The 19350-nt window shown below is 38.7% G+C and overlaps 1 protein-coding gene across 2 annotated transcripts in view; it reads right to left on the bottom strand.

Moving 5' to 3' along the window:
* Positions 1 to 19350, bottom strand: part of SLC13A1 (solute carrier family 13 member 1) — a 77055-nt gene that overhangs the window by 15804 nt on the left and 41901 nt on the right. For both annotated transcript variants that reach the window (XM_005673212.3, XM_013985678.2), the window contains exons 7-10: positions 16535 to 16686; positions 5334 to 5453; positions 907 to 1005; positions 366 to 467 (exon numbers count right to left, since the gene is read on the bottom strand). In XM_005673212.3, coding sequence (XP_005673269.1) covers positions 366 to 467; positions 907 to 1005; positions 5334 to 5453; positions 16535 to 16686 — 473 coding nt within the window. The remainder of the gene's footprint in view (positions 1 to 365; positions 468 to 906; positions 1006 to 5333; positions 5454 to 16534; positions 16687 to 19350) is intronic.

Genomic DNA, 19350 nt, shown 5'->3' with positions numbered 1-19350 from the left:
AATGAAACCCAAGGTAAGTGCAAGAGCAGGGAATGAAACCCAAGCTGTGTTCTAAAGTCACACCTTAAAACACAGCTTAAAACACAGCTTTCCTGCAAAGTATATTTCTATTTTTGTAAGGATGAAAAATAGCCTTGTCTGAAGGAGCCTGATTTTTGGTTGCAGCGTACTCTGGTTATCTTGCACCTGACCCTAGATTTCACTCCTTACCATTTTTTTTTTTTCATGAAAAGGTTAGAATTAAAAAATCTTTTCAATGGAAAGGAAGAATACAACCTCATACTGTCTTTCAGAGCTATGAGAACCACTTAGGAGAAAAGCAGAGTGTAGAACAGGAAGGGCTGACAAACATATGTAACGCTTACTGCGAAAAAAGCGCAGACCAGCCAGGAACAAACCCAGGATCTCGGCTGAACCACAGCACGGCCATTACAATGAAAAGGACTAAGGTCACAATCTCTTGATACCTGTGGGAAGATTCCAATCCTTTCATTTATTTTCTCAGTCAGGACATTAGTAGAAACTCCCTGAGTTACTGTCAGGAGTAATCTTAGCAGAATGTTAAACATTGCAAAAACCCAAAGTGTCAATAATTCGAGAGAATCAGCAGAGTTAGATAGGGGCTATACACCTCTGTGGTCCTTTAGCTTCTTGTTATTCTGCCTGGGAAATCTCAATTACACGAATTTTTGTATTTTATCATGTTGCGTTATATTCATAAAGGTTAGAATATTCAGGGCCCTTATGAAGTGTGACAAATTCATTCTATGCAACTGTGTATATTTGCCTTTAAACAAATACTCGCAGTATAAGCAGTGTCTCTCTGTGTGTTTGCATGCCTGCGTGCATGTGTGCATGTGTGTGAGTGTGTGTGTGTGTGTGTGTGTGTGTGTGTGTGTATCTTACCTTATTGGTCCAAGTTTTTGGTATTCTTGTTTAATCACCTCAGCACAAGCTTTTTGTTTGGCTGTTCCGGTCTTGTCACATTGGAACATCTCCTTAAAACTAAAAAGAATTGTTAAGCCTGTTCAGCAAAGAATTCTCCCTTTATAGAAGATATTTGTGTGAAAGCATCAGAATATACAAATCTCCTGACTTAAAACAGAAATCTGTTTTTTTTTTTTTTTTGGCCTATGCCTCTATCTCTGTCTTTGAATGTCCTCTTCCCTCTTTTTCATTTTTTCCTGGTTTGCTTAATTTCCAATGTTTCCATGACATTGTCCAAATTTTCCATGACATTGTCCACTGATTTCTATCTTTTTGCATCATTGGAGTTTTGCCATGTGCCACTCATCTTTAATTTAATACTTAATTGATATACATCTTAATATATTTTCTAAGTATCTTGATTATTAATTGTTCATGTATAACTTTTATCTCACTGGTGATAAAATAAATTATTTGAGTTCGTGGGTAGGATCATGGATATTTTCTTTGGTCTAGACACTAAACACTGGTATACACAGTAAATACTTGGCCCATTAATTCGATAGTGCCTTTGTCTAATTTATGAGATTGTTGATTGTTAGATCCATCAATTTTCACAAAATACGTCAAACTCCAGTTATACGCTAGGGCACAGAAGTCACATATGTTGACCATGAACAGAGTCCAAACTAGGTCTATTCTCATAACTAAAACCAATTCCATTACATTTTTCTTTGAGCTTCTTCACTCCTTGTGTCCTAATAGCATCAACCAGATAATTTTCCAATTTACTTCTAATAAGAAATTTCAGTTTCTATTTCTTTTAGTTGTTCATTTTAGTGACCCTCTGTTTCCTGTGATTAATTCTTTTATCCTGCAGTCCAGGGTCTTCAAAACTTTGAAGAATTTTTTTGTGAAGTGCTGCTCTAAACCTTGATTAAAAGAAAAAAAAAATCCCTCCTGAGGAAGAAACAAATAGGAAAATATCCAAATTCTTGTGGATTATCTTTCGGAATGTATATGAGTAGCTCAGATGACACTGTAAGTTGGTATAGAAAGCACTTCTGGGTATGTATCCAAAGGAGCTGACGTCTAGATCTTCAACAGCTATCTACACTCACATGTTCGCTGCATTACACGCAAGAGACAAGACGGGGAAACAACTCGAATGTCCATGGATGGACACGTGGATAGTGAAAAAGTGGTATATCCATACAATCCGATGTTATTTTGTTATAAAAAGGAATGAAGCACGGATAGATGCTGCAATGGCAATGGATCTGGAGGACATTATGCTAAATGAAATAAGTCAGACACGGAAAAACAAATTTGCATGATCTTACGTGTGGAAACTAAAATAGTTCAATACACAGTAGGGGAGAGTAAAATGGTGATTGCCAAGGGCTGGGGTAAAGGGAAAAGGGGGAGGTGCTGGCGAAGGGCACCAAGTTTCAGTTATGCGAAATAGGTAAGTTCTGGAGATCTGCTGCACAAATAGAGCCTGTAACTAACGACACTGTATTATACACTTAAAATTTTCCTAAAAGAGTATATCTTATGTTGCGTACTTTTACTGCCAACAGAAAAAAAGAAAACAAACAAACAAACAAACAAGCAAAGGAGGTGGGAGGAATCTTTTGGGAGTGATGGATAAGCTTATGGCGCTGATATTGATGATGATTTTATGGGTGCATGATTCTCGCCAAACACAGTCCGTGTTGTAAACATTTAATATATACAGCTTTTTTATATGTCAATCTTACCTCAATAAAGCAGTTTTTAAAAAGAAAGGAAGCAGGGACATTTTCTTTCATAAAACTGCTGGGGTAAACATGAATATTTATGAGGGAGTAAATAGGAAGACTGCTGTGGTGGAAGGGCAGCCATCACACAAAGACAATTATATTTGGTTATTTTCCTGTAACTGCTTCTTAGATATGTTTGGATTGTTATTACCTTTAAAGGAGGAGAGATTCCTCAGTTCTTAAGTCGTCCATTCCACATATTCATGACCCGCCCTCATGCACACACTATCCCTACTGAATATGATTAGACGGATGTTGTTGCATTTAAGACCAGTGTGGTAACATTTAATTTCTATAGTCACAATGAAAATACTGATGAGTGTCAGTCTTGAAATTTTTCCCCTTGCCAAAGTATAAACTCTACTATTAAAAGCAACTAAGCCATGGGCCCCCTTAAGAACATTCTATAGATGGTTTTGTACAGAATTTTGTACAGAATACAAACGTAGAGTTAAAGAGAAAGATGACTTTCCTGAGACACTGTTTTCTACCCAGTAGACGGTATACGTATTTTGTCACTTTGGTTGGGGACAATCAATAGTTAAGTCAAAAGCCAAATTGGCTTTGCTACAAATGAAGGTTAATGCCTTCACAAAGGAACTGGTGAAGCATATGACAATGCATCAACCTCTCCATTTAAATAAGTTCTTTGCCATTGATGGATGAGCTTCAATTCCCAGGTAGGTTGGGGTCATTTATAATGGGTGAGTTAACTGTGTTAATGGCCAACACACTAATCAGAATGCATGGTGACCTGCCAGGGGAGTGGCTGATCATTTCTTTGTCGATCTCAGAGGTGAACACCTTGGCAGACTGAAAAGGACACTGAAAAATTAGCTGGAGCATGAAGCTGTGCTGTGTAACCAATAGTGGCCAGCTCGGGGGTGGGGGTGGAGGGGGGAAGGACTGTTTAAATGTGCCACTGATCATGATTTATGGACTTGGCCTAATGTATGCACTTCATAGGATTTTTTTCCTCATAGAGAACACATTTCAGTACACCTGCCCTTTATCTTCATTTCTCCTTTTTAAATGGTGGGCTATTTCAAAATAATGACAATGGTTGTATGCATATTTTATAAAGCCATTACAGGTAGCAAAAAAAGAAGGAAATAGCTGTGGGTCTGAGGTCAGATGCTTTCTCTGCTGGTTTGGGATTCCTGTCCCCTTCATCCTGCGTTGCTACCTGTACAACTGAATGGACCCCCAAAGGCTTGGATTTCCAGGAAGGGGCATTGAGTATGCAGCTGGCCTCTCCCCATGGAGGCCCACCTGCTGAAGTCAGTGACATTCCACACATTTGCTTCGGCAGGAGGACGGCCTCACACTGCTCCCACAATCTGGACCAATAGATTTTTTAAAAAATCATCAGTACCATCTCCCCACTGCTAACAAAACTGTGGCAGTTTGGGAGAAAAAACAGGAAGAGGAACAGAAAGGGGAGAATATTAGTCCTTATATGACTAAGCTTGGAAAATCTGGGCACGGGCATAGAACAACACCCAATTCCAGTGTTTTGCTTTTTAAAGGAAGGACAAAGAGCTGACTTCAGTCTCACCTGCCTGATGGATAACACACTGTTTCATTCATGGATCCTTGAAATTATTTAAATAAAACCCTGTAAAAATGGAGTTGAATTGTTTTGTTTTCTTTTGTTTTTTAGGAAAAAATTGTCAAGGTTTGATATACAGCCCTTTCCCCTTTCGTTTTGGAGTATTGTTAAATGTGCTGAATATATGATACAGCATTTTAGATTTTGCTGTGGAGCCCTGCATAATTTTAAATGCTGGATGTCATTTAATTCATGAACCTTGTTGGTACTTATGACACCAATTTCAGTCCCAGCCAAGGTAACAATTGCAAATTCTCCTTGAATACATACATTTGACATTTTCTGGCTGTTTTTGATCAGCGTTTCCTACCTTGACTTCTTTGTATTCAACTAGGGTCCATCAGTGTTAGAATTACAGCTTGGAAGTGATCTTACTGATCTTCCACTTCAATTCTATTATACTTAGTTGAAGGCACTGGGGCTGAGGATGGACCAGGACTTGCAAAGATCACTCATCTGGCTTGTGAGAAGCTACCACTTTGTCCCTGGTCTCCTAATTCCTAATCTAATATTCTTTGCACAGAGCACACTCTCAGATCTTTCTTTTAGTTTCTCAAGGACATATCAATGTTGGTATGAAGATGAAGCAAGAAACCCTGCATGTGACAGCTTAAGGTAACTCAATAACCTGAGAAAATCCTCACATTAAACCAAGAGGAGGGTTTAAAATGCCCCTTTAACAGCTTGGATTGGGTCTTCATCAAAAAGAACTCCTGATGCCCTTTTGGCCTCTTAACACCTTAACGGCTAAGGATCAAAGGAGACCAAGATGTATTTGTGGTCGACACTCTCTCTTCCACAGCCAGTGTCGTTCTGGTGATTGTCTGGAGCATCTTTAATGTACATGTTCAAATGTGTCAGTTTTGTAAAGAGAAGTGCAGAAATGCAGCAGTGAGATGGGGGTGGGAAGCTCAGGCTCAGGCCGAGGAGCTGAGAACATGGAACCTAGGCACCTTTATGCATCTGATTAACATGGAGCATGTACTCACTTGAATCCTAGGAAAAGCCACTGAAGCCAGATCCAGGACAAGAGGAGAATAATAATGGCAGCTGGGAAGGACATAATAAACCACGATCCAAAGTTGATGCAGTGACAATCAGGGTAGCGCCTGTGTGAAAATAGGGAAAAGGGTTCATGGGACGAGTACAAGTGGGATCCTTTCTGATGGTTTGTGGAAAGTACTTCACATCCTTCTGTGCCCCTAGCCAAGAGGGGGGATAGGGGGGAATGGGGGAGCGTATCCACCCTTAAGTACAGAATTTAGTTTTATTCCTCCTCTCCTAATTCTGTAACTGCATAGTTATTTGCTGTTTCCTACAAAACCCAGCGTAGATATGTTATGACTTTTTCTCCCTTTACTCAATCTGTAACGAAGTGTTTGCAAAAGGACCTAGCAATGGTATCTACTCACGGAAATGCACAAGAAAGGAGTGTGTGAGTTTTGTTGTTTGTACTTAAATCGTCAGTAAATGAATGAGGAAAGACAACGAAGCAGGCTCGGGATCAGATGGAAATGGACAGAACTGAATCTTTCCATTACCATTTCACCTTGGTAGCTGGCATCCCAGACTCTGAAGGGACTCTGATCTGTCCCACACAGTCTCTCAAGGCTGTTTCCTCGTTTCTTCTGCCCCGAAGCAACCATCTTACCAGACATATTCTAGCACTTTCTTCCTAGAATTAGACAGTGCTTTGGGGCTCAGCCAAACGGAATAAATATGAACCAGATAAAAATAATTAAACGTCCTGTGGGGAACATCAATTTTCCTTTATCATTCCTAGTTATTTTCAGTTTTTGAGCTCACAAAACAATAGCAACAAAAAATGGTCAGGCACAAGCGCAGTTTCTTTGGTAACCTCACATTCACTGTTTTGAAATGTAGTCTAAATTCTCACACAGTTATGTTTTATGGCTGTGGGGAAAAAAAAGAAAAAATTTGAGAAACAGTTGTCTTTAATTTTTCCTCTTGAAGCAGTAACACAAAGACAGAATCAAAAATCAGGAAAGTGCAGAAATAATGCAGAAGTAATAAAAACATCAATATGTTTTTATTATTTTTGAAATCACAAAATACAGAGAACTTTATAGAAACGATAGACTTTCAGTATTTTTTCTAATTAAAGCATTCCTTGTATTTTGCCACTTAAAAGGGATCATGTAAATAAATGAAGTACTTCATTTTGCATGAATCAGTATAAGTCAAATTTATTTATTTTAGAGAATTTCTTCTATTTTAGAATGGATCCTAAGAAATGCAAAGCCTGTTTAAAAAAAAAAAGAAGAAGAAACTTTCAAAACTAGATTTCTAATGTTGTCTCCAATTTCTTTGAGCTGATCTTCCTGGGTCCTAGAGTTATCATTAGCAACTAGAGGATGATGTTGCCTTAAAGAGATCCTAGGATTAGCTTACATATTTAGGCAATTAGAAAGTGGCAAATGGTAAGTAAAAAATGCTAAAGAATACCTGAATTAGTGAATGGAAAAAAAGTGCTTTACATGTCCATGAGGCTCTATTGAGAACTTCCTGCTTTTAAAAAAAAATGTTGTTTTCAGTTGGAATGTAAAGTAAGTGGGAAAAGGCTTAAGCTTATCTCCCATCAATTTATTAGATTTGAATCACAGGGCAGTGGCCTATGTTATCCTGTTCAGCCTAAAGACATTGAGAAATGCTGCTTGGATGAGGTCCAAACCTTGCCCTAAACAATTTCTAACTATCTGTGACTCATATCTGGAAATCAGGCTGCATTGTTCCCCACTCACTGCAGAGTCCTGTGAGATTGTCTGACGGAAGAGGGGCTTTTCAGAATTTTTGCCTGGAGGGATAGGTCATTTAGAAAAGCTTGAAAAAGCTAAACTCTGTTTTATTTTGTCTTTGTTTTTTAGTTCAGTAGTAAGAAAGTAAACACCATGTGGGTGTAAATATTTTGAATGAAAATGGAATGAGTGGTATACGCTAAGGGATTAGTTTCTTTTTCCACTTCCTCATATCCTGTTTGTGAAGTGACTGCAAATATGTGCCTAAAGCAAATATAGATTTCTTCTATCAGAAACTATGAGAAGTACATCTAATTCTGGTAGAATCTTTTTCTTTCACCCAACACTATACTTCTGCGGTCTACTATGTGCCAGGTACTCTTCTAGCTTTTGGAAATATAGTGATAAATTAGATGGACATAGTCTAAGCTCTCATAAGTTTATGTTAAAGGAGGAACACAGGCAATAAACAGGTAAACATTTAACGAATCAAAAAATAAAATAGAATAATATGATAAAAAGTTATGTGGTAAAGGGAAAATTTTTACATAATGTGCCCAAGGACAATGATATTTGAGATGAGATCTAAATAAATGGCCAGAAGGAACCAGTCAGGTAAATAACTGAGAAATAGCATTCCAGACAGAGGAAATAGCAAGTACCAAGGCCCAGGGGTAGGAAGGAGTTGGAATGCTTGAGGATCAGACAGAAGGCCAGTGTGGCTGTGGGTGGTGGGCTAAGTTTACAGTCACATGAAATAAAGTCTAAGAAGTGCCAGTAGAGGACAGATTATACATAACCTTGAGAATTTGGATTTTAGTACTAATGCAATTAGGAGGAATTGGAACACAGTAAGTAAGTTAGTGACATGATCTCATTTAAAGTCTATGTAAATTGGAAGTCCCCATTGTGGCTCAGTGGTAATAAGCCTGACTAGTATCCATGAGGACACAGGTTTGATCCCTGGCCTGCTTAGTGGGTCAGGGATCCGGCGTTGCCATGAGCTGTGACGTAGGTCGCAGGTGCGGCTCAGATCCCTCTTTGCTGTGGCTGTGGTGTAGGATGGCAGCTGTAGCTTCATTAAACCCCTAGCCTGGGAACTTTCATATGCCACAAGTGTGGCCTTAAAAAGCAAATAAATAAATAAAGTCTATGTAAATTTATGAATTTTATGAGACATGTTGGCTGGGTGGACTCTCAAGAGCGAAGGTGATAAGAGTGGGAGCCAAGCACAGTAGGCAGAGTTCCCAGATGACTCTCAAGACTTCTGCCTCTGGGATATATACCTAGAATATTCCTCTCCCTGTCTGTGTGGACAGAACCTGTAAGTAAGATGAAGTTTTATTCCCAGTATTAGGTTCTTCTATGGCCAAAGTGAGGAGATTTTTGTAGAGGTCCCCATCAATTGACTTTCAATTAATCAAAAGGGAGATTATCTTGGGGTGGGTCTAACTTAATCAGATGAGCCCTTAAAAGGGAGATTTTCCTGTTGGCTTAAAGAAGCAAGCTTCCAAGCAAGGGGCCACATGGAAAGGGCCTAGGGCTGGCCTCTAGCTGCCGAGAGTGATCTTATGCCAATAGTCAGCAATAAAAAGGGCACCTCAGTAACTCAAGCAGAGGAAACTGAATTGAGTTACTGAATGAGCTTGGACTAGGACCCTGAGCTTCTGTGGAGACTGCAGGCCCAGCTAACACCTTAATTTCAGCTGAACAAAGGAGCCAGCTAATCTGTGCCTAGACTCCTAATCCTCAGAAATTAGAAGGTAACAAATTCATGCTGTTTTAAGGTTCCTAAATTGATGGTAATTTGTAACAGCAATAGAAAGTGTACACAAGGAAATCTCTTAGAAGATAAAGGCAGGTTTGCAGAGGGTAGAGGGGGTGGAGAGTTGCGTAGATTAGCTTAATTTAGATTGGTAGCAGTGAAGAGAAGGCAACACACTTTCCATATATTTGACATAAAATGTAGGAAATGGAGAAAAGCTGTCATTCATTGAAATGAAGTCTGAGGGAAGAACAGGTTGGCAGAAGGGAGTGGTGGATCAAGAATGCTGCTGTGAGCGTGTTAATTTGAGGCGTCCCTTAGTTTCCCAAGTGGCTATGTTGAATCAGCAGTTAGACAGTTGAGTCTGGAATTGAAAGGGCAGGTGAGATATAAAATTGGTAGTCAACATACAGGTGGATTCATAAACCATGGAATGGATGTGATAATTTCAGGAAGAAATGGAGGTGAGAGGAAGAGGAAGTGTACCAGAGGCACCGTAAGTCTTAGAGGTCAGGCAGAAGCGTAGGATGAGCTAAACACATTTAATTCTAGCAAAAATTCTGTGAGCAAAGCACTCTATTTCCATTTTACACAGAAAACACTGAGTCTCAGAAGGTTAAGCGGGTTGCTCAAGGTCACAGAATGTGCAGTCAAGCTGTATATTTAAACCCGGGAGGGGTATTGAAAATACCATCTTTTCACTAAAGACTAGTGTCCTCCACTCCAGCTTCAAGGTGAAAAAGAGAAAATTCCATACATGTAGCAAAACAGCCATAAGCTAGAGTACAAACTTGAAGGTTTAAGGATATTTTAGAACACTCTCTAGGAGTGACTACACCGTAGGAGGGACAGGCTTTGACCTAGTGTATATTTGCATGTCAGTGTTGAAATTTAGAAAGACAGTGCTGTTGAGGCGGTTCTTATGCCCACTACAAAGTCACAAATGATACTAAAGAAACACATAGCAATGGTCTCAAAAGAATGGGTGTGGCTGGGGACATTTACAGCCTTGAAACGGACTGTGGCCATTAAGAGCGCTGTAAGTTAGCACCCACACTGATCATAGTCCCTTCGATTAATGACTGTTCTGATTTTTTCTGAGTCAAAGCCATTTTCCAGTTTTGTACTGATGTACTTCCAGAAGTTTCTTTTCATATATTAATTCTTGTTACTCATGAGCTAGGCTGATATTTCCAACAGTATGAACAAAAGTAGGAGCAGCAACAACAAAAATGGCTAGGGATGTTGACAATTTCCTATGTGCCAGGCCCTATAAGAGCCACAGGTGCCTTACGATATTTAATCCTCGTAATAATGCTGTAAGTTCTAGTTTTGCCTCCATCATACAGACAGAGAAACCAATGCTCACAGAAGTTAAGCTAATATACGGCAAGGAACTCGGAACTAAAGTCTGAGCCCAAGTTCTGCAATATCCAAACTTCTACTATAGTACTTGCCAGAGAAATTCTTAGAAACACATATTGCTCTTTTCGGCAGGGGAAAATCATGGCTATTGAAAGCGGCTATTTCTAAGCAATTGGTTTACCATCTCCCTCTGTAATTAGCCAAGAAGAGAGGTTAGGGAGGTGGGCTTTGAATTTGGGGCAAACACATTTCTTTTACCATTTCTTGGTTTGTGAACCTATAATAGTTATTATTTCACATATAATTAGTAACAGTGACTGTGCTAATCACTGACAATTTAACTTCCTTCCAAGCTACTTTGTATACCCACATATTTCACAGCTGACACCCACAAGCTGAATAATATACTTTGATAATCAGCAAGCTATGAAAATTTACTTGTCATAATCTTCCACTCTTAATCTGATAGATTTTCCTTTTGTGTTTTGCTAATAGCTGTTGTATTTGTTAAGCGATATTGATACATCAAAACTACTCCACTATGAAAGCAGTAATTGCTCCTAATAATATTTCCCTTAATAACTTTCTTTTATTATCAAAAGATTATTCAGTTACTTAGACGACAGTCAGCACTTCATTTATGTCTTGGTGCAGTTCATCTCAACCAGTGTTTACGGATCACCTGCTCGTGCCCCTTGTGGGCTAAAAGAAGATGACAATTGCTCCTTAAGCCTTCGCAAGCCTGCAGTCAGGGACGGTGGTTGTGCGTGTGTTTAGATAAGACAAGTTTATAGAAATGTCATATAGTTTATGATAAGAGGAAATGGGAATGGAGGTTTTGGAGTAAGTGAACAGTTTCAAATGATAATGACACAGCATCCACACAATAAAGAGAGAAGCTGGCAGAATTGGCAGGTCTTTAAAGAACCAGAGTAGCAGCGTAGGAAGAAATGGGTAAATTACCGGATAGTATTCATTATCAATAGCATTAGGAAGGGAGCGGATTGGGTGATGACTGGAAGAGTGTACCAGAGGAACAGAAGGGTCTATCAGGTAGAGAGCATTGAGCGAGCAAGATTTCCCTAATGAGGAGCCAATAAAAATCCAAAGAATCTCTAAGACAGTAATAAGAGACAGAGGGGGAACAAAGACTTTCCAGAGTGCCCTATTCCAAGGATTAGTCAAAGCTAATGGTGAATTAATCACAGGGGAGTCAGAATTCAGGTGCCACAGGCATTGGATTCAAAGCCTAAGAATGCAAGAAATTTCATACCTTACAGTTGAGTTAGAAAATTGGCTGTCTTGTTAGTATTGTTCTGAAAATCACCTTCCAAGCTCTACATCAGCTCATGACAACAAAAGAATGGTTCAGTCAAACTAGCCACATTCTCAGCTTTGCAACTATTTCAAATACTACTTGTTATGTGTGCATGTTTATATTTTATAAAAAGAAAATGCAACACATGAATGCAAGTACCGATACAGTCTTTTCTTGTCACAGGCAGCAGGCTTGCTTTTTTAAGAATTTTGTCAACACGGCCCCCTCACAGATGGTCAGTGAGGCAACAAGGCTGCAGAGTGGAAAGCGCTCAGGACGTGGGCCATCTGCCTTCACCTACTGGTGCCCCACTGACTGGTGATTGTCAGTAAAGCTCTTGGAGCCTCGGTTTCCTCATCTGTGAAATGAGGCTGTGTACACATGGGAGATTTCTCTGTCTTCACGTGTTTCCTCTCATTATCACTCAGGAGGACATGCCCTTCTTTTCCAAGACTAACACGGCTGCTCTTGTTTCTATTCCATTCCATGGCCATCTGACTCTTAGGCAATTGGTATTCGCCCTCTCTCTCTCTCTCTCTCTCTCTCTCTCTCTCTCTCTCTCTCACTAGCTTTTTCCCCCAAACCTCACACAGCTCTGTTTTTACTGCACCTTCCCCTGAGTGTAAAACTAGACTGACACCTCCCTTGTTCTAAAGGAACTCTCTGCCTCTGGTCCTACCATGCTTGTTCTTTTTTTCTTTTCTTTGTCAAACTTGAAACAGTCATTTAAACTAGATACCTTGCCTTCCCACTAAGTACTCACTCCGTAAGTCTCTTCAGATCAAATTCTGCCCCAGGCCCCACTCTTCCACAGAACCTGCCTTCTCGGAGGACACTGATGAGAACCAAAAGCCTCTTCTCAGCCCTCATCCTACTTGATCCTCACACCACGTTGCATGCTCCTGACTCATCCTCCTTTTGGAAAATGGTCTTATCCTTTGGCTTTCAAAATCCCCTGGCTCTCCATCTACCTTGATTAACTTTTCTTATCTTCTTTCTTGTCGGTATTTCCTATGACTCTAACCATGTCTCAATTCTTCCAACTTTTTTCTCCCTACATGACCATTTCTGCACTCGAGATTTTAATTTCTCTGTTTATATATAGTCTCAAGTTTATAACTAAATCAAACAATGCATTTGCAAATGTCTGCTCAAAATCTCCTTGTGGATAGACTATGAGCAGGCCATTTCAATATATTCAAAATAAAATCTGTTCATTTCTTTAATGAACCTGTCCTGTCTTCTCCAGAAGTTCATGGTATCACTATCCATAGAGCCATATTGTCAAATTTTCTCAGAGTTGCTCTAACCCCTCCTTACCCTTAAATCCTCACATCGGATTACTTACCACTGTCCTACTGTACAGTGGCCTCAGTCTATATCCTCTTACTGCTTCACAACTAACCTAGTTTTGCCCCTCATCATTTGTCAGCACTTTGGTAATAGATTCCTAATTGGACTCCCATCCCCAGACTCTTAGAGAGCCAATCAATCTGCTTTATTCTAATACCACTGTTATTCTAATCTGTGCAAAAACAAGTACAGACTATTTCACTGCCTTCCTAAAAAACTGATTACAGAACTTTTGTGCTTTAATTTGATGGATTATTTGCATCCATTTCCTCCATAGACATGGTGTTTATCTCTTTTAAGATTGGGTCAGGTTATACAAATTTTCTCTAGTGATCAAGGGGTGCTGAACACAACAACTCCTCTTTAAGGATGCAGGTCCAATTGTTTCTATGGAGGTATTTTAGAGAGACAAACTTTGGGGTCTGATGGATCTTGGTTTTGTTTTCAGTCTGCTAAGCTGAACCTCCACTTTTTCAACTCTAATAATAATAGCCAATATTTATGGAGCACATGCTCATGCTAGGCATTATTCTAAGTGCTATTTAATTTATGTTAAAACTCAAAACAACTCTATGAGGGAGGGAGATATTATTATCCTCATTTTTTTTTAAGGCAAATAACAGGCTTAAAGAGATTAAATACTTTGTCCAAGAGCTAGTATTTGAACATAGATATTTTAATTTCATACCCTATGCCTTTAATCAGCACTGTATACCACTTCTATGACAAAGATACATTGGATTTGTATAACTATAATATATGTAATTTATCTGGTAAGGGCTCCATACATGTCATTTTACTTTCTTCCCTATATGTCAAAAAAATGTCATTATGTTTTAAAAAATTTAATGGTTTCCACATATGTGTATTTTGACAATGAAAGGTAATTTTCTTACTGTTAGGTTTTATTTTTTGCATTCTTCTAAAAATTTAAAGCCAGGAGTTCCCGTCTTGGCTCAGCAGTTAACGAACCCGACTAGTATCCGTGAGGACGTGGGTTCGATCCCTGGCCTCAGTGGATTAAGATTCTAGTGTTGCAGTGAGCTGCAGTGTAGGTCACAGACATGGCTTGGATCCCAAGTTGCTGTGGTTGTGGCTGTGGCTGGCAGCTACAGCTCCGATTCGACCCCTATCCTGGGAACCTTATGCTATGGGTGCAGCCCTTAAAAAACAAAAAGCAAAAAAAAAAATTTAAAACTGTGTTATGTACATTGTCTGTCTTCAATAAACGTTTGTTGATTGACTGAGGGAATGAAGATCTGATTTTATTTGCACTGAAAAAAATTTACCTTTCTCAGAATTCATTGTTATAATTTTCTTGGTGTAAAGAGAACAAAAGACATTATGTATATAACATGCAAATATATTTTATGTATGAGTCAATAGATAGACATATAGATAGATAAGGCTTTGAAATGTGTTATCCAATCTCTTCCTCCCACAGTTAATCTGTAAGACGACACCTTTCCCTAAATGTCAGTGGTGGCCAATCACTAACTCTCAGGCTTATGTACTCTTTGGAGCTTGGCGAGACTCAAAATAAATTTGTACGAAATGATCATTGGTATCGCTCAAAAAGATGGCAAGCGGTGTCAAGAGGAAAGGTGAGATTATTGTAGTAGGTTTGGAAATAAAGGGTGATTTCTCTCTGCCTCCAAACATCTGGACTTAGAATATAAATCTTTTTTTATTTTCTGCAGTATTAAGCATCTGGAACATTTTCCAGTGAAATTGAACGCATTTCATTCCATTATTGCATTGGGATGCTGTTGTATCTTTTAGGGTCAATATTTAAGAAAACACTTATTAAATACCTAGCTTATTTAATAGTGTCAATTGTGCTTTGTCACGTAATGTTGTTTTTCCCCTTCTATTTCAATATTTTCTATCAAGAAAGGATACTTTGAGTTTTTTCCAGTTTTTATATAACACTTAATGTTAAAGAAAACTTGAAGTAAAAAGATCACTAAATTTCAAAGTACATTTTAAGCATTTTCTAAATTTAACGAATGTTTTGGCCAAATTCCCATGATTAGGAGAATTAGAAGATTAGACAATTAGGGAAAATAGTTACCGAAACATTTTGCTCAAAGTGCTACAATGCTCTCAATCTGTCATTGCAAATGGATGCATGCATTCAGAGTCAAGGGAACAGTTAAATAAAAGAAAGAAAATTCTGTTGATACATCAGGCAAGCACACAAAGACCAAGGGCAAACTCAATGTGGATTACTTTGATGATATCAAGTAATTTCATGGGAATGGTAGAAACTAATAGTTCTCTAAGACCAACACAAATAAAACAATAAAAATTTGGTTTAAATTGTAGTAAAAGAGATTTACAGAGAGGACTAAGAAGGGGAATCTCTTTCTTTGGGGGTTTGTGAGAAAGGACAAAAATCCAACTTGCAGGAAAGGATCAGGTACATTTCCCATGCTGAATTAGGAGATAGCTGGGATAAATCCTCCTAGCACTGGGAATTTCAGAAGTTTCCCACTTGTAAACCAGAGGTCTTTCAAAGGTTCCTTTCTAAGCCAGCCATTGGCGTACGCATGACAGGTGTGTACTCATAGAAACAATAAGAGCATGTAGAGGTCTGGGTTATCTTGTCCCTAACCTGCTACGTCAGTGCTCTTTTCTGTACACGAGTTCTCATTCTTTCCTAAGGGAGGATGACATTTTTTGAATCTTGGATCTCTCGGATTATTTTGCAAGTAATTTCAGAAAGTTCAAAGAGTCTGTGAATCTGCTTCCTAGAGTGTGGTTTTCCTGCTTCTGAACCCCAATTTTTCCCAACACTGTCCATGCTCTGGAGATTTCCTGTCCAATGAGTATTTGAAAATGTATCTAGGGTGTAGGATCAGTTTGAGCACTCACCAAAAAACCACGGACTTTCAGACTATAATTTCAATAGTTCTTACATAGCACCAAGTATTAGTTTACTTCATTTAACTCTCACAATAACTCTATTTTAGATATAAAAATTTTTTCTTGGAATAGTTATTTACTTTTTACTGTTCACATTCACAAAGTAAGTGAAATCTGTGGAATTTTTAACTTAAGCGCTCTGACTGTATCCAAGATTCCCCATTTTCTGCACTGGAGTGACATCATAGCACTAACTTATATTTAAAGTCATACATCTGTTCTTAGAATACTTTATTACTACCATTTTTTGGTTAATTGACCAATCCTTCAAGTCTTTTTCAATTCCAATACCAAACCTCCCATAATGTAACTTCTGTTTACACTCATCACTTAAGTTTAAATGTCAGTTGCCAACCCCTACACGAATTGTCCCATGTAAACAACCTCTTTTCACTTGAGGTAACTACCATTTACAATATTATTTACAATGAAAAATATCTCCTGTGTTTGATGAGCATGGTCACCCAGGAGTTAATTCTTCTAGGCTGACCTTGGAATTTGCAGATACCTGTTAATTCACTATGTCCCACATATGGAACTCCCAGTAGAAGGGAGTATTTCTAGACCTATAGATGTCCTGATGGGGAACAAAGGAGAGTTACCTCAATAAACTCTCTCTTTGGATTCTCTGAGTCAGGTAAGAATAATTCTTGTAATTTGTGTGCTGTCCATTTATTAAATCAGCACTCCAATAATTGTACTTACATATTGAAATGCTCCGCGAAGATCAAGTTGGTGGAGGTACCAGTGATGGTTGTCAGTCCACCAATGGTAGATGAGTAAGCAATGCACAAGCACATTAGTTTACACATCATGTGGTCCTTCTTTGTTCGGTATTTGTTTCCTGTGCCTGAGTTCTGTTCAACAATAAAATGTGCAACGGTCATAAAAAGAAGTAATACCATTTGTCATGGGCTGAATGTCTGTGTCCCCCCCAACCCCCAACTCATAGGTTGAAGTTTGAAGCCCCCCACCCCCCTGACTCCCAATATGGTGGTATCTGGAGATGGGGATTTGGGGAGGGAATGGTGTTAGATGAGATCATGATGGGAGGGGGGCTGGCATGATGGGACTGGTGCTCTTGAAAGAGGAGACACAAGAGAGCTTGTCTCTCTGTCTTCTATGTGAGAGCACAGAGAGAAGGCAGCCATCTGCAACCTAAGGAGAGAGCTCTCATCAGACACTAATCCTGCTGGCACCCTGATCTCAGATTTTTAGGCTCCAGAACTGGGAGAATAAAGCCACCCAGTCCGTGGTATTTTGTCATGGCAGCCCAATAATGCAACATTTCTCTTTCCATCAATATAAATGTTAGCAATAAACAAAACAAAACAAAACAACACTATTTCACAAGCATAGTTTCATTCATTTATCTTTTTTTTCTTATTTCTGAACCAGCTCTTACCTCCTTTATTCCCCTCTCCCCATCACTCCAAAATCTTTCCACTATTTTCCCAATGAATTACTGGTACCTGGTCAGTGAGTTCCTAAACCTATTTTTGGAGGGTCTCTTCTATGTTCCCTACACCTGGCCCATCGGAAACAGCCACCTCTGCCCTGTTGGCAGTGAAAATGCAGCAGAAACTCCATTAGGGCTTGGTCCTTTCTTTCTTGGGCTCTGTAGTATATCAATCTTCTGGTTTTTCTTCTACATCTCTGCCTGTTCCTCTGTTTCCCTTGTCAGTTCATTTTCCTTGATCCTTCCTTAAAATTAGGATTTCTTGAAACTCTATCATAAGAACTTGTCTCTTCTCACAGTAATATTTCTTCTTTGGAAATCTCATATATTTTCATTGATTTAATAAAAGATATATAGACCACCAAACTTCTGTCTTCAGCCAGAGTTTTCCTCTTAGACCTATATATCTAATTGTCTGTTCAATATAATTTCAACGTCTTTTAAAAAACTCCAGTCCCCGAATAATCAAGACGGAACACACTGTTTCCTTCCTCAAACCCTGTTCTTCCTCAGGACCATCTATATAGGATACAAGCGTCACCATCACCATGACTACAAACACCTAGAGGGTGCTTAGTAGGTGAAAGCACTGCTTTAGGTTAAAACCAAATAAAGAGTTAATTCATGTTATTTTTTACAACAAACGAGGGCAGTACAGCTATTATCCCACATTACACATGAAAACACAAAACATAGACAGGTAAAGTGGCATGTCTTTAACATGAACATGAAGCATAGATGGGTAAGATCAAGACAGAGCCTGAAAATGGCAGACTTGAACATCCAAACCATGCAGAGCTCATAGCCTCACACCCCAGCCTCTATACTATATTGCTTGTCCTCCTTGGAATCAATCTCTTCCTCATCCCACCAAATCCTCTCAATTTTATCTACTTAAATAATCTGGACTCGGGGTTTTTTTCTATCTCCACTATCACCTGGTCTAAGTCATCACTATCTCTGATTTGGGTTACTGTAATAGCTTCCTTTTAGTCTCCATGTATCAATTCTTGCCTATTCTAGACCTGTCTTACACACTGAACCTTAAAAAAAAATCTGAATGTATTTAAGAAATATGCAAACAGAAGAATTGCCCTGTGTCATACAGATAAGCATGCTGCATATGACACTGGCACTGAAAGATCCTTTTGAGAAAGCACGACAGGAAAAAATTTCTACTCACTAAAAGCCATTATGAATATGGGAATGGCATTTAGCACAGCGGGCTTAGTGCACTGGATTGTAATTTGCCTTTATTTCTAATTAACTTAAAGGTTAGCCCCCAAAGGTATCTACACTTCACCCCAAATAAATTTACAAATGTCTTCTTTTGTCTTATATTCCCTACATGGAAATGATTTGTATTTGCCATATTATAAAACTTTCCATTGGAAATTTGAAAAATAAATATGTAAATAAAATAGCAAAATAAGTTTTAAAATTATGAGCGATACGAAGCGATAAGTGAAATTCAGGGTTTACCTATTTTACTAAAGGAAAGACTTCAACCACAAATCAGAAAGTGACGTATAATTTGGATGTAACTAAACTGATAATAAGAATGTAAACTTAAAGATGTAGTATGGATATATTTCCTCATCATCACATTAAAACATTCAAAAATACAAAGAAAAAATTGAATTTAATATAAAAGCTTAATGGCAAATATATGCCTATATATTTCTATATATATATACATATAAATGTATATCTAAAGCAATAATATATATTCATATCATATTCATTATATATACCAATAATTAAATTACATTGGCAGGTATAAAATTGAAAGAACAAAACAGAGGAATTCCCATTGTGGCTCAGTGGTTAATGGATCCGACTAGGAACCATGAGGTTTCAGGTTTGACCCCTGGCCTTGCTCAGTGACTTAAGGATCCGGCATTGCCATTAGCTGTGGTGTAGGTTGCAGATGCGGCTGGCATCCTGTGTTGCTGTGGCTCTGGTGAAGGCTGGCAGCCATAGCTCCGATTAGATCCCTAGCCTGGGAACCTTCATATGCTGCGAGTGTGGCCCTAGAAAAGACCAAAAAAAAGAACAAAAC

This window comes from Sus scrofa, chromosome 18 (genome assembly GCF_000003025.6).
Source record: "Sus scrofa isolate TJ Tabasco breed Duroc chromosome 18, Sscrofa11.1, whole genome shotgun sequence".
Classification (NCBI taxonomy): Eukaryota; Metazoa; Chordata; class Mammalia; order Artiodactyla; family Suidae; genus Sus; species Sus scrofa.
This window is presented reverse-complemented; position numbering and strand designations above follow the sequence as displayed.